This window comes from Castanea sativa, chromosome 6 (assembly GCF_040712315.1).
Source record: "Castanea sativa cultivar Marrone di Chiusa Pesio chromosome 6, ASM4071231v1".
Classification (NCBI taxonomy): domain Eukaryota; kingdom Viridiplantae; phylum Streptophyta; class Magnoliopsida; order Fagales; family Fagaceae; genus Castanea; species Castanea sativa.
The window spans coordinates 31,280,155-31,297,049 of record NC_134018.1 but is presented as its reverse complement, the minus strand read 5'-3'; the positions used below and the strand labels follow the sequence as shown (position 1 = coordinate 31,297,049).

The window sequence follows — 16,895 nt, the reverse complement described above, 5'->3', positions numbered from 1 at the left end:
GAGGTATGTTCTACCTTCCATGACCAATCATGTAATGAAGAGACCATTAGGTTGAAGTTGTTCCCTTTTTCTCTTAAAGACAGGGCAAAAACTTGGCTTAATTCTTTGAGACCTAGGTCAATTGGTACTTGGCAAGAGAAGCAACTGAATTTTTAAAGAAAAATTTTCCAATTCATAGGACTAATGCACTTAAAAGACAAATAATGAATTTTTCAGAAAAAGATAAAGAGACATTTTATCAATGTCGGGAAAGATTTAAAGATTTGTTTAATGCTTGTCCACATCATGGCTATGAAACTTGGTATATAATTAGTTTTTTCTATGAAAGTTTAACTTCAAAGATGCCCCAATTCGTAGAGATGATGTGTGATGGAGATTTTTTGAATAAAGATCCTGATGAGGTTTTTGATTATTTTGATCTCTTAGCTAAGAACGCCCAATCTTGGGATACCATTGATACCTCAGATAGGTCTAGAGCATCCACCAACCCCTTTGGGGGTGGTAAGTACCATCTTAGGGAAGATGATGACCTTAGTGCTAGGGTGGCTAGTCTAACAAGGAAGCTTGAAGCCATGGAATTAAGGAAGGCCAATGGAATCAATATTGTGCCTAAAATTGATGAGGTTTGTAGAATTTGTGAGACCATGGAACACCCTACCAATGAATGTCCTACAATTCTAGCTTTTAAAGAGGTGTTGCATGATCAAGCAAATACTATGAACATGGTGAAAAAACCATACCCTTCCCCCTATTAAGAGACATACAATTCAAGGTGGAGGAATCACCTAAATTTTAGTTGGAGGAATGATAATGTGGTTGCACCTCCTATACATGGTTCTTCAAATTTTGTCCCCTATAATCCCTCTCCAAAAAAGAGTCTTGAGGACAACTTGCAACAATTCATGCAAACTCAATCCACCATTAATAATCAAACCTCACAAGCCATAAATGACATTAGGAGCACTCTCACTAAATTGACCACATCCATGAGCACAATATAAAAGGGTAAGTTTCCTTCTCAACCACAACCAAACCCCCGAGGTCAATTTTGTGTTGATGATTGTAGTTCCTCTAAACATAAAGTGAGTCAAGTTAAATCTACAACTACTCTTCATAGTGGAAAAATCATTGAGAAAGATGTTCCTAAAAGCAATACACATGATGAATCTTCCAAAACAAAGAGTAGTGATGAGGTCCTTGAGCCTAAATCTAATGAAATTGAAAGATGTCCTATCCTTGCTCCTTTTCCCCAAAGGTTTATTTCCCCTCAAAAAGTGAATCAAAATTTTGAAATCCTTGAAGTGCTTAAGCAAGTTAAAGTGAACGTTCCTCATTTGGATGCCATAAAGCAAATTCCATCATATGCTAAATTTTTGAAAGATTTGTGCACAATTAAGCGTAAGCTTAATGTACATAAGAAGGAATTTTTGACTGAACAAGTTAGTGCAATCATTCAAAACAATAGACCTCCTTAGTTCAAAGATCCTGGTTGTCCTACTATTTCATGTGTGATTGGTAATTCAAAAGTAGAGGCAACTTTGCTTGATCTTGGGGCAAGTGTGAATCTTTTGCCGTATTTAGTGTATAAGCAATTAGGTCTAGGCGAGTTAAAACCCACTTCCATAATTTTACAACTTGCTGATCGATATGTGATTATTCCAAAGGGTGTAGTTGAGGATGTTTTGGTTCAGATGGACAAATTTTATTTTCCTGTTGACTTTATTATTTTGGACTTGCATCCTGTTTCTAATGCTAATTCTCAAATATCTGTGATTTTAGGACGCCCATTTTTTGCAACTTCTAATGCATTGATAAATTGTAGAAATGGGGTCTTAAAATAATATTTTGGCAATATGACCCTTGAGCTTAATATTTTTAATAATTTTAAGCAAACTAGGGATGACGAGGATGTGCATGAAGTTAACTTGATTGAAACAATTGTTCAAGACCAAACATTAGAAACTTGTTTAGTCAATTCATTTGATTGTAACTTTGATGAGAGTTCCGAAGTTGCATACATTCATTATCTCTTGGAATCTGCACAGGTTTTGGAAGCGAGCAATTGGAAATTGAAATATGAGGAGTTACTACCTTGTGAGATAAATTTGTTGCCATCTAGTAAGCAAGTACCTAAATGGGAGTTGAAGCCCTAGAAAATGATCTCAAGTATGCTTTTCTAGGAACCAATGAGACTTTTCCTATGGTAATATCTTCTGAACTTAACTCCTTGCAAGAATGTAAGTTATTAAATGTCTTGAGTAAACATAAGGGTGTCATAGGAAGGAACATGGCTAACATAAAAGGACTTAGTCCATTGGTTTGTACTCATAGGATTTATTTAAAGGACAATGACAAACTATCTAGGGAAACTAAACAAATTTTGGAAAAGGCAGTTAACCCAAATTGTAAAGATTGGTCTTTGAGGTTGAATGATGCACTTTGGGTGTCCCAAACTGCCTATAAAAATATTCTTGGTATATCTCCCTATAGACTAGTTTATGGTAAAGTTTGTCACTTGCCTGTGGAATTGGAACTTAAATCATATTGGGCAATAAAGATGTGTAACTTTAACTTAGACAAGGCTAGTTCATTGAGAAAATTGCAATTGAATGAGTTGGAAGAAATTCAGCATGATGCATATGAGAATTCTAGGATTTCTAAAGAAAGAATGAAGGTTTTTCATGACAAACAAATTGTAAGGAAATCTTTTGAACCATCTCAAAAAGTTCTTTTGTATAATTCTAGGTTTCATTTGTTCCCTGGAAAATTGAGATCTAGATGGACTGGACCATTCATTGTTAAAAATGTTTTCCCCCATGGTGCCATAGAGATTGAAAATCCTAAGAACGGTAACATATTTAAGGTGAATGGACAACGTCTTAAGCCATTTCTTGAGAATTTTTCACAAGAGAAGGAATCCATAAATTTCGAGGATCCCATTTATCAAGACTTGCCAAGCAATTAGCATTAGTATTTGTGTCATACTTTAGATTATGTTTTTTTTTTTCCTTTTTATTATTTTTGTTGTTTTGTTTTCTAACCCTTTTTGCTGGTGTTAAAGTTTTTTCTATTCATTTCTATTCATCTCTTCAAGGTACTCTCTGTAATCTCTACTCTTTATTGTTTTTCCTTGTTAACATTGAGGCCAATGTAAGTTTTAGGTTGGAGGGAGGAACTTGAGATGATTTGCATTTGTTTTTATTTTATGTTAATTTTTTTTTTGGGTTGTTTTTAGTGATTTTTGTTTTGTTTTTGCTTTTAGTCCAATTTTCAAAAAAAAAAAAAAGCAAAAAAAGAAAAAAAAAGTGTTGCTTTAGCAAGAGTTTTAAGTCAAAGTTCTTTATGCTACTTCTATCTAAAGAATTCCACTGTTTTTCATGCTCAACTAGTATGCACATGCGCTTTAGCCACATGAACATGTTTCATGGTTGAGACATAGAGATGACGTTGAAAATCTTGAAAATAAAATGTAGAGACTATAACCCAAGTGAGTTCTTGAGCCATTCATTTTTTTAGAGGGTTATTTTCTTTTGATCTCATTTTTCATTTGGAAGCACATAACTTTGTTGTTACTTCGTCTCATTATTCTTTGATTTGGTTGAATGCTAAGAATTCATCAATTTTATGCCACACTTGAATATGTTAAAGTCATGAATTTTGAAGAACTATCTCAATCCTTAAGAGATGATTTTAGGCCATCTTTGTTAATTTTGAGCCTTTATTATTTTCTTTCTTGATTCATTACCGCTAGTCACCCATTTGAGCCTATTATTTTAGCCATTCTTTCTCAAATCCTTTCCTAAATGAATGCAATCAAATTGTCTTATTAAGATAAATTTGTGGTGAAATAGTTGGAAGAAAAGGAGGACTCACTCAAAAAAAAAAAAAAAAAAAAGAGAGTCATAAACAGAAAAAGAAAAATGTTGAAAAAAAAAAGAATGTAAAAAAGAAAGAAAGTGAAAGTGCAATATTCAAGAAACTTGAGAGGGTAAATCAATTGTCATATACTCAAAAAAAGTTGTCTCTCTAATTATTCTTGGGAACACTTTTTATTTTTACCTATACCCTTTTATAAATTCCTCCTCCTTACCCTACACTACATCCCAATGAAAGTCCTATTTGATCTTAAGGAAGGTATGGTTTGGATCTTGACATGACTAATCAATGTGTGTGGTGTAATATTCTTAGTGTTTGGCATCCTTTCATGAGACTATAAATATCCTTTATTTTGCCTCACCGTTCTTCATCTTATTTATATGTGAGATATTAGTTTTTGTCCTATATTATTTCGCTCACATATGTTTGAGAGTGTTACACCCTTTTTGGAGTAATTTTATTTGTTAAGTGTTAACAACTGTGAGATTTGAGTTGAAGCATAACTTTGGATAGAAATTCAAGTCATATTTTATCTTAAGACTAAGGTTGTGTTTATGTTGGCTAAACTATTCACACACTAAGTATTGATGGCATGTGGAATATCTTTGGTGATTGTTAGTGTTTTGACCTTTAATTAACTATTTCTACTAAAGTAATAATTTTTTTTTTTTTTGTGTCTTTGTCTCGAGTCGCTTAAATTCTTTTTCAGCCAACATTTCCCCTCCTTTCCTCATAGCTAGCCCACATGTAGGGTTTGGATCCAGCCACGTCAGCATTCAAACATGCCTTGGCAGATGTTATGTATAATATGTGTAATGAATGTTTAACCTAAATCTATATAATTGACTTAAATATCAACTTGGCAATAAAATTAGGTTAAACACTGTGCTTTCAGGGTCTAAAAATCAGTGGTGGACCCACTTGATGACTAAGGGGAGCCTAGACCACCCTAAAAATTTTGAAAAAAAATAAATTTTTTTTTTTTGGAAATATCCTAAATAATTTGAAATTTTTTAAATAACCTTATCATTTTGGCTTGGTGAAAATTATAATTTCTATGATTAATATCACTTATTCTTTTATTCAACAAATCGATAGATCCAACTAATGAATGTGGATGAAGGCAAACGACAAAATGTTTGCTTAGGATAGTTTCAGAAAATTCTATAAATAAGGAGATGCCTTCTGACTTTAAATTTAGACTAAGCTAAAAAGAAAAGAAAAGAAAAAAAAATCTTTGGTTTTGTATCCCCGTGTACTAGTCAAAGTAATTTGTATTGGCTCTTGCAAATGATGCATGTTTCATGTATCTCCTAATTACTTCTAATGAATTTACTAAATCTCAGCAATAAAAAATAAAATAAGCAATTGATAAAAAAGATCGACTTGGCTTGGGAGAATCAAATATTGATGAGTGGGATTTGAATATACAATTATATATATATATATATATATATATATATATATATATATATGTGTGTGTGTGTGTGTGTGTGTGTGTGTGTGTGTGTGTGTGTGTGTGTGTGTTTGTAGATTGATTAAATATTGGGCTTGGTTGAGAAAGAGGAGTAATCTTTAAATTCCACTACTTATATAAGTGAGAGGTTAAGTGCCTGTTTAGTGTAACTTATTTTTCAACATTTTAAAACTTTTTAAAATGGGGAGTTGTTTGAAATACTGTATCTAGAAAAAAGTGAATTAAATACTAACAAAAGTTATAAAAGAATTTGTCATTAATATTATTTTATTGTAAAAAAATTATTTTATTGAATAATAAGTATTATATATATTTTTTTTAATTGTATATGAGTAATGCTAAATGCACAAATTATTTTATAACATTTTTACAAATTGTTATTGTGGCCAATTATTAATGGTTCACTAATAATCTTTTTCACAAACATTTTTTTTTATTTGTCAATAATTACTCATTGTATTAGCAATTTATAACCAATGAGCAATTTAGAGGGTTGGGAATGGTTCGATTAATAGATGTTTGGAATCACCATTGGCTGCCTAACCCAACATGCAGAAAGGTCATCTCACCTAGGGTTGATTCTTTAGTAACTTGAGTTTGTGATCTATTTTACTCCGATACTAGGATTTGGGATCCAGGGCAATTGGCAGACTGCTTTCTCCCATGGGAAGCTGAGATGGTGGCAAGGATTCATGTGTGTGAAGATTGGGATGGGGATATTTTGATTTGGCCTTTAACTTCGAATGATGAATATAGTGTTTGTAGTGCCTATCGTGTGCTTGTTGCAGCTGAGTGCAACTCTATGCCCGAGTTCATCCTCCTCAAATCCTTCTCAAGCTTTTTGGAAGGCTATTTGGAAGATCAAGGTCCCAAATAAAATTCGGCATTTTGTATGGCATTTTCCAAAGGACTCTCTCCCTACTAAATAGAACTCGAGGACAAGGCATGTCCCGGTGGATGATATTTGTTATGGATGTGGTGATCATTTGGAGTCTATATTGCATTGCTTATGGTTATGCGATCAAGCCAAGTCTGTTTGGAGGTCAGGGTTCAATTTTTTTATTTCGAAAAGAGTTCAGGTCCATGCATGATCTTTTGGAGGAGGTGTTCAAGAATGGTTCGGGGTTCAAAATTGCTTTGTTTGCTTCAGTGGCTTGGTGTTTATGGCCACGTTGAAGGAATGCCAATCTTCTTGGCAACTTCATGAGATTGGTGAGAAAGCAAAGGAGTTGGTCCATGAATTCTGGGAGGTTCACAACAAGAGATAAGGGCTTGTTCGATGCCCACCAGTCCGCTGGTCTCCACCTCCCGAAGCATCTTACAAAGGTAATTTCGATGCTGCTCTTTTTGATGGCTTGGAATGTGCTGGGATTAGGGTTGTGTTTCAGGACTCTTCAAGGAATGTTATTGCTACTTTAAGTCAAAAAATTGGTTATACATCTTCGGTTTAGCTGGTTGAAGTTATGGCAGAAAGGAGGGTCGTGGTCTTGGCTAAGGAATTAAGTCTGTTTGATGTCATTATAGAAGGGGATTGTCTTCGGGTTGTTCGAGCTTTGGAGAATTCTAGTTCGTGCAAGACTTTATTTGGTCATGTTATTGAAGAAACCAAGCGACTGGGGTGTATGTTGCGGCAATGTCAATTCCAACACGTCCGTCAGGAGGGGAATAGGTTCACTCATGACCTAGCTAGAGGAGCAGTTTTATCTATTGACACTGATGTATGAATAAAAGATTTGCCTAATGATTTGGAAGATATATTCTAGTTTGATTTTGTTTTATTTTGTTTAATAAAACTCCACTTACCTTTTTTTCAAAAAATATATATATAAAAAAAAGTTTCCGCAATAGCATTTTTGATTGTGTATTTCAATTTAGATACAGGAAACAATAACAATGTACAGCTGGATTCAACACCCAAAAATAGATAATAAATAAAAAACAGCTGATACTTTCTATTGCTTTCTTCCTGCAGTCCAGGACTGTGAAACATCACGCCTTACGTCATAGATAGTCACAACTGACAAAGACAAAGAAAGACTGCAGATAATATTAAAAATTGTTCCCGAAATTGATGAATATATGGTGGCATTTATATTTTGTAACCCGTAGTTCGAAACCCATCAACCCCATTCCAGCTTTATTTTTTTATTTTTTATTTATTCCAATAAGTTTTAAATACATAAATTTCATAACATTTTTTTATAACTACTAGGGTATCATGCATAATGTGACTAATATAAAATTAATAAAAAAAATGATATTAAAGATGGTCTCATATGAAAGTTATTTAATAATTACAATCTGCCACCTTGACATGTTAAAAAGTTATGAAATTTGTAGTATCCCGAGCCTTGTTGTAGTAAAAATAATCACTTTAATATATATATATTAAAGTTGAAGCACAATTAGAATTTAAACTAGTTTTTATTTGTTGTCCAAATTGTGCTAAACATTCATTTTAATTTTCTTAATTTTTGTGTCAATTGACTTACTTATAATACTCAACACAAAAGCCAAGATATATAACTACCTCGCTCACCTAATAAATAATACCACCTTATCCAGGGGCGATGGCAAGTGTTAATTAATCAGGGCGGTCACATGACTACCTTGACTTGAAAATATTTTTTATATACTTTTAAAAATTTGAATTTTAAATTAATAAGGGTCTTTAACCACCCTAAAAAATAATAATAAAACTTGACCACCCAAAAAAAAAACCTTAAACACTCTAAATAACAATTTAAGCTCATCTATATATATATATATATATATATATATATATATATATATATAATAATAATAATAATAATAATATTAATAATAATAATAAGTAAAATTGAGAGAAACTCAAATTAGAATTTCAAATTGAAGTTCCAATTTTGCGCCATGTGTCCTAAAATATTTATTCTTAAAGAGTTTTTCTTAATTTTATAATCAAATGTGGAACCATATCATAAATATTCATTCAAGTGAGTTATTAAGTACAAAAACCAAAGAGTTTAGAATAAATGAATCGTAAAAAAAAAATGCTTCATAATAATAATAATAATAAAACATGGACAATTTACATTTTATACCTAATAATATCCTTACAAATTTTTTTAAAGAGTTAACCAAATATAAAAATAACTATCCATAGTATTTAATTTATATATATAGGAATTATATTATACATCTTATTGTATATCTTTAAGTGTATCCATGCATATGCATGAGATTACAAGCTAGTTAAAAATAAAATTCAACCTCTCCAAAATTTTGGTCCGTTTAATATTGAACCAAAAAATTGTGAGAAATGTTGTGTTCAGAATATTTTTGTAATAAATCATAAGTAATAGGTTATAGATGGTAGACAAAAAAAATAATTTCAATGGTAAGTTCAAATTAGAACCAATAAAAGCTTACCACCTATAGGCTTTTGTTATGAAAGTATTGCAAAAATATTGTAGATGTAGCACTTCTCAAAAATTTCCCAAACAAATAAATTAGCCCAAAAGCCCAAATCAAACGTTTAATTATGATTTTTAAAATTTTTTTTTCAAATAGCATATTTTAAATCACTATTTTATTAATAAAAAATGCACACTTTTCAAATAGATAGTTTGTTAGTGCTTGATTTAGTCTTTAACTGAATTTGTTGGATTTATATGACAGTTTTTCGAAAAGATAATGCATTTGGTTAATATTGTTACTTATTTAGGAAATATGTTGGTAATTGAGTGGGAGATCAGTAGTTTAATGATTGCTTGCTTGTGTACATTGAAAAAGATGTAGCTGATAACATTGATAGTAAAGTTATCATATTACACAACGATTTCAAAATATAAAACTTGTGAAAGGAAATTTAAAACTTTATGTATTTGCTCGTGTTTTTTTTTTTTTTTTTTTTTTTGTGATGTTAATATATTCAAGTTTTATTTTTATTAAAAAATTTAAATTTAATTTTTTTAATGATCATCCTGAAAAAAATTCTTAGAGCCGTCACTAACCCTATCATCAGTATTGTTGAATGTTTTCGTACATAAACACGAGTTACAAACTAGTAATTTATATATAATTTATATATACAAGGTTAGTGAATTGAATTTTTATAAATTCATAGCAAAAATTGTTTTATCTAATTAACATAAATAATATAATTTCCAACTTATATTAAGCTATTAACTATTAGCATAGATTTGTGAATGGGTATAAAAGTTTAGTCATGCTTTTACTATATATGAGAAATGAATAACTCAATCAAGTAATTTATGAAATGAAATGAAATGAAATGAAATGAAATGAAATGAAAAATTCAAAAATTTTATTACTCTACTCAACAACTCTACTTGTTTGTGGCTTGAAATATGATACATGATATTGTATGTCTTTGTGCACCCGATATTTCAAGCGAAATTTAATGCCTTATCATCAACCTATAAAAGAATGAGAAAATTGATCTATAGAGAAAAAATTGGACAATTAATTTCACACTTATAAATGTGGCAGATTAGCTCCAAACAAAACTAGAAAAAATTATAAACTCAACTATTATATATATATATATATATATATATATATATAAATGTTAAGAAATTTTATATGTATTAAGCATTGTTTATAAAGAATATAGGACCTGGGGTTATGTGCCGCGTGAGAGGGGACACTAAAAAATACACAAGATACCACGCCTCTGCCTCATGGTTGGCCATCGATTGAAGTACAACTGTACAAGATCCAATTTAGTTCACTATGAATAAACACAATCTTATAGCCAAAACACATCAACTCTCTGCTACATGCATGATACATGGCCATCATTGCAAATACAATAGCAGCTAGTCCACTATAAATGAACAAAATCCCGGAGGATTAAACACCTGCACTACTGAAACACGCATTTATAGTGCCACCAAAATTGCCTTCCTGTCTACTCCATGGGCATGGCCAACCCGATCTCTCTCCCTCTATATGAAAAAATCCCACGCAAAAACACTTTACAAAGAGCCTTGGATAGCTTAATATTTCTCCTTCTCCTTTCTCTCCTTATTTATCGTCTCCTCTTCCTCAACAATCATGGTCTCACTTGGCTCCTTGCTTTTCTATGCGAGTCATGGTTCACCTTCACTTGGGTTCTAATCATCAGCTCCAAATGGAATCCCGTAGAAACTAAAACGTACCCAGACCGCCTCTTGCAACAGTAAGATATAACATATTGTGCCAATGATAAATGACTTTTAGTTTTTTTTTTTTGGTTGCCCACAGTGTATCCTCAAAACTTTCAACCAGAGACTAATCACTGTTCGTGCTGGGAGAGCCCTACGAAGGGGTAAAGCACTGGCTCAGGAAATTCTTTTCAAAGTGCAGGTAGCAAGACTCGAACTAGGGAGCACACCCAGTCGAGCCCAGTACAAGCACCTTGAGACTGAGAGCTCTACCAACTCAGCCAACCCCCTGGGTTAATAAATGACTTTTAGTTGCCCCATTATAATTCATCTTTGGGTTATTTCATAAGGGAAAAATATGTACACCAAGAAAAAGCAATTTTTTCAGGTTTGAAAATGCGACTTAAAAGTCACCATTTTAGGGTATTTGATCAGCATACAATAAACACGACTTATTTATCATGAGTAGTGAAACAGTTACAAGTGTATACCGTTTTTACACACTGTTACTATTATATAAATCGTGCATATAATTCTGGATACGATGTCTACGAGTGTAAAAAGATTTTCATTTTACTATATTCTTTACTAGGTTATAGGTGTGTAATATGATTTATTGATCGATGTTACGTTGTTCAAACTTTGAATTCCAATTATATTGATAAAGGGTACCTGAGCTTCCATCAGTGGACATGTTTGTGACAACTGCGGACCCTGTGCTAGAACCACCAATAATCACAGTAAACACCGTGCTCTCTTTGTTGGCAATTGATTATCCATCTCACAAGCTAGCTTGCTACATATCGGATGATGGTTGTTCTCCAATCACTTACTACTCTCTTGTGGAAGCCTCAAAGTTTGCAAAGCTTTGGGTTCCATTTTGTAAGAAGTACAATATTCATGGTAGAGCCCCCTTTAGATACTTTTCCACTAACCCCCAAACGCTTGGTGATAGTTCAAGTGATTTTCAACAGGAATGGAAAAGAATGAAGGTAATCCAAAGCTTAAGTTAGGTGTGAAAATTAATTTTCTATCTTCAATCACCAAACTTAGTATATGGTTTTTTTCTTTTTTCTTTTTTGAAGTTGGTATATTAGAGAATGCTTTTGTTTGATATATTATCAAATGGGAAAGCGATGAGATCGATGACTGCCTTTAATTTAATTATGTTCAAATTTGTTTGTCTTCATCATTTGTAGGATGAATATGAACGACTTAGCTGCAAAATTGAGGATGCTGTCCACAAGTCCGTGCCATGTGATCTTAGTGGGGACTTTGCAGAATTCTCTAATGTAGAACGCAAAAACCATCCAACTATTATCAAGGTGATTCCGAAAAAGAAAAACATTCAATTATAAAGTGGCTGCCGGCCACTTTTCTTCTTTTTAATCATCTCACAAAATCTGTCTATGTCACAATCGTTAACTGTTTTTTCATATTATAATTAGTGCAACATCATTTTTATATTAATTAATTGCTAATAGTTTTACTATGTATCAAGTACAACATACTGTATCAATTGTTGTAAAAAATATTATGTAATTTGTGGTCCATTAGGCTTATTGTTTGGGATGACCTTTTAGTTTAAATAGTTGACCAATAATTTCTAAATGAAGCCGACTCGTGACTAGTGACCTGCTATTTTTATTGTTAGAAATATATTAGCCCATTAGCATAGGCTCAAGCCTAATTCTACCTTGTATGCAAGCCAAGTCTCCAAATTGTATTGGAAGTTTATTAGTCTAGGATTTAGTCTACTATGTATACTAGGGTTGTCCATCTCACCTGCAGACCCGCCCAACTCGCCCGCACCCGACCCACTGCAACCTGATTCGACAGTTCCGGTGGTCGGACGTGGGTCTCGAGCTCTAAAACCAGACGCCGGCGATTTGGTTTCAGTTCCCTTCCTTCAAAACCCGTTCAACTTGACCCGCCCGAAGAGAGAACAACGAGCTGTGATTTCACGAGTTTCCAGCACGATTTGGTAGATTTCGGCAACTTAAACACTAGATCCGACAACTAAAACACCAGATTTGACGACAAAAACACCAGATTTAGGGGAAAAATGGTCAGATTTGGCGAAATCTCTGCCAAATCTGGCTAGATCGCACCGGATCTTGGACGGATTGGGAGAGATCTTGTCGATTTTCAACTTTTTTGGTCCTCTCCGGCGGGTTTGGGCCTCACCCGAAACTGCCGCTCACCCGACGGGAAACCGACCCGTAAAACCCGACCCTAATACGAGCTCGGTTGCGGGTCTGGCAACTCCCTACCCAATCTCCGGCAGGTCGGTTGCGGGTTGGGCACAAACTCGACCCGCCCGACCCGTGGACAGCCTTAATGTATACTAATTGTAACACAAGATTTTTGTATTATACTCTAATATATTATTGATATAACCCTTTATGATTTCCTCCGTAGATGTAGACCGTTAGGCTGAACCACGTAATTCTCATGTGTCATTGTGTTCTATACTTTATGCTTCCGCTTCTGCGTTTATACTAGCATATTCAATATGGAGTATTAATATAGTATACACATGTTATGGTTTATTATAACATATGATTTTTGTATTACACTCTAATATATTATTAATGTAACCCTTTATGATTTCCTCCGTGGATGTAGACCGTTTGGCTGAACCACATAATTCTCGTGTGTTATTGTGTTCTATACTTTATGCTTCCACTTCCGCATCCATACTAGTATATTCAATATGGTGTATCAATACTAATATTTAACATCTATGATTTGTGGGAATTTAATTTTCTACTTTTATCCTAAGCTAGCCTTTCTGCCTTAGGAGACCTAAGTTTTGCCCTTTTCCAAACTATATATAAACCTTCATTTATATAATCTTACTGTAGGTAATATGGGAGAACAAGACAGGTCTTCTAGATGAATTGCCACACTTGATCTATATATCAAGGGAGAAGCAGCCAAAGCATCCACATCATTATAAAGCGGGAGCCATGAATGTTCTAGTAAGATATTTTTTCATGGAAAATAAAATTCATAGAAATTTTAGCTTTTATATAAAACATCCTAAAACTCCTTATCAATGTATTCTAATTGATCATCACCGCTTTCTTTTTAAACCGTTTGTACCATATATAGGCCAGGGTCTCCGGTTTGATGACAAATGCTCCTTACATGCTGAACGTAGATTGTGATATGTTTGTCAACAATCCTAAAGCTGCTCTTCATGCAATGTGCTTGTTATTGAGTCCCAACAGTGAAAAAGAAATCGCATATGCTCAATTTCCACAAGTGTTCTATGATGGATTAAAGGATGATCCATATGCCAATCAGTTAGTGGTTTTGTATGAAGTGCGTCAAATTGAACCTTTATCTTACAAATTAAGACTTTTCTTTTTGTTTCCATCTATAAACAACATGAAATTTCATAAATATGTTGTATGACTAAAGAAAATATCCTAACAAAGAAGTAATTCACTGATTGGTCAAGTATTAACTATATTTTTCTTATATGCGTAGTATCTGGGGCGTGGAGTAGCAGGACTTCAAGGACCTTTTTATGGTGGAACAGGATGCTTTCATAGAAGGAAAGTTATCTATAGTCTATCCCCAAATAATGTAGATCCAGTAAATGGTAAGTAATTTAATTTTGGATATTAACCTATAAAAATGTTTTTCTGAAAACTTTCACAAGCAACTAAATCTTTTGTGGCAAGTGACAATACATGAACCATTGGGTCCAAGAGACATGCACTTCATTAATGGGGGCTTTCCTTGACTAATATTTCCCTTTTTTCTTTCCCCTTTGTCAGAAAAATTGATTGAATCTATTCTCTTAAATTTTGGGAGTTCAACGGAGCTGATCAGTTCAGCTGCTAAAGCTTTGAAAGGGAAGACAAATACAATGGCCAGTCTTCGAAATTCTATTCATGCAGCAAACCAAGTCTCTGGTTCATGTTACGAGTATGGAACAAGTTGGGGTACAACGGTTAGTAACCAAAAAATGCAATGTTAGATTCACGATGTTTTTATAATCTTCACACAAATGAAGAGTTGTAATTTGGATAATATTACTTCAACATTTATCCCTTTTTTTTTTTTTTTTTCAAAACATTCAATTACTATAACAAAAATTTTGGGTCCCTAAACTTAATCAACCAAAAATATGCAAATTTCAAATTGGGGAACGTAATTTGGTTGCTCAACCATACTTTACAAAACTTTGAAAGTTAGCCTATTGCGTGGATCGATTTTAATGATTATATTCTTTCAAGTACATTAATTTCACTGGATATATACAGGAAGATGCACATTTATATTTTAAATACAATAATTGTCAATGACAAAGATAAGAATATATCTTCTAAACTGATTTGTATTCAACTTTATATGTCACACATGCATGTTGAAAAATTCAATCATGTACCTGTGTTTTCCCTCATAAATTAAGTTCTGACTTCCTAATGTTATTTTAAAGTCTAGATTGAAATGACATTATTATTTAAGGATAAACTATTATGGAATGTTTCCTATCTATATTCATGGAAGCTTACATATTATTAAGGATAAACATCTGCTAATTTTATTCTAATAAGTAGAGCCAAGTAACTTCATTATCAAATTGAATGATGTGTCTTTCCTTGTTATTTTGTTTAGTAAGTTTTTGTTATTTTCTTTTTGTCCAACTCTGATGATTGTGGCTACCGGCCCTGAATCAGGTGGGCTGGAGATATGGATCGACGACAGAGGATATCCACACAGGACTAATGATCCATAAAAGAGGTTGGAGATCCATATTCTGTACACCGGATCCACCAGCCTTTTTAGGGTGCGCACCCTCAGGTGGACCTGCTGCAGCGACACAAATGAAGAGGTGGACCACAGGCCTGCTCGAAATTCTTTTCAGCAAAAGTTGTCCCTTATTTGCCACACTCTTTGGAAAGCTTCAATTTAGGCAATGCCTAGCTTATCTCTGGATCCTCACATGGGGCATGCGCCCTGTTTTTGAGCTATGCTATGCTGCTCTGCCAGCATATTGTATCTTTACCAACTCTCACTTCTTGCCCAAGGTGAGGGCAAACCTTAACCCTCCAATTTCATTGATTTATATGTCTAAGTATGCATGTTTTGATAATTCACTAATTTGAGTTTCTTGCATGATTGTGGTCATATCTTTGTTTGATATTTCTTGCATGATCTATTTTTTTCGATGAAAATAATATGTGGTATTAATCTCTAACAAAAGATAACTAGCTTATATAAAGCAATATAAAATCCAAGCCATCATATTTGCAGCCCTAATACTTACCTCCGTGTCTGTCAGGTGATAGCTTGCGTTGTTTCATTCTTGAGCACGTCATCAATATTTCTTCTATATTTATCCCTAAATGAGCTTAGCAATATTTGCATGACGAAGCTGATGAAACTATAATATATTCAAAATCTACATTATAGTTTTTTTTTTTTTTAAAAAACTGTTTTTCCCAATCTTAAATTTCCAGGTTCATGAACCAACATTATATGTACTAGTTGCAATCTTCGTCGTTTACAACATATCCACTTTATCCGAGTATCTAAGAACCGGCGAGTCAATTCAAGCTTGGTGGAATAACCAAAGAATGTCAAGAATAAACACAGTGAATGCATGGTTATTCGGATTTCTAAGTGTCATGCTCAAGCTCTTAGGAATATCCGAGACAGTCTTTGAAGTAACACAAAAAGACCAATCTAGTGATGATGCCAATGATGTTGAAGCCGGAAGGTTCACCTTCGATGGGTCACCAATTTTCCTGCCAGGTACAACCATTTTGCTGGTGCACCTAACTGCGTTGGTTGTGACCTTGTTAAAGTGGCAACCACCACCTCGTGATGGGCATGGGTCAGGGCTAGGGGAGGTCTTCTGCAGTGTGTATTTGGTGATATGCTTCTGGCCATTTTTGAAAGGTTTAGTTGGGAAAGGAAGACATGGAATTCCCTTATCCACCATATGGAAGTCAGCTGCTTTGGCAATATTTTTTGTGTACTTGTGCAGAAGGACTACAATGGATTGAGACTTTGATCATGAAATTATTTTATTTTCTCATGGATTGAGAGTTTGGGCTTCGGTCATGAAAGTATGATGTTACTACAGTAATTTCAAACTGAAATTTAGAAAATCAAAAGCTGTACGAAGTTGACATCGTTGAAAATATGTGATCTTAGGTTGTTTCCCCTCAAAGTTTTAATCTATTCCCCTGAATTGGATTAATTTTATTTCCTATTTTCACAAACAAAGTGGTTTCTAAACAACCCGTAGAAGGATTACAGTGAAACTTTGTTCTTTATGCATAGCAAAATAAAGGATTTTAGTGTTTTAATCATATGTACTGTAATCTTACTAGTAATTTCTTTTTTTAACTGGTTAGAAATTTATCCTA

The 16,895-nt window shown here is 33.4% G+C and overlaps 1 protein-coding gene and 1 pseudogene across 1 annotated transcript; both read left to right on the top strand.

Annotated features, from left to right (window-relative positions):
• The first annotated feature begins 359 nt into the window (after nucleotides 1-359).
• LOC142639790 (uncharacterized) lies at nucleotides 360-2,965 on the top strand (annotated as a pseudogene).
• Nucleotides 2,966-10,272: 7,307 nt separating this feature from the next.
• On the top strand, nucleotides 10,273-16,529 carry LOC142641738 (cellulose synthase-like protein H1). The gene is made up of 9 exons (XM_075816223.1): nucleotides 10,273-10,535; nucleotides 11,168-11,492; nucleotides 11,700-11,825; nucleotides 13,368-13,484; nucleotides 13,618-13,830; nucleotides 13,999-14,113; nucleotides 14,292-14,467; nucleotides 15,198-15,548; nucleotides 15,981-16,529. Exons 1-9 carry the CDS (start codon nucleotides 10,273-10,275, stop codon nucleotides 16,527-16,529), a joined length of 2,235 nt encoding a protein of 744 aa, XP_075672338.1.
• Nucleotides 16,530-16,895: the final 366 nt, after the last annotated feature.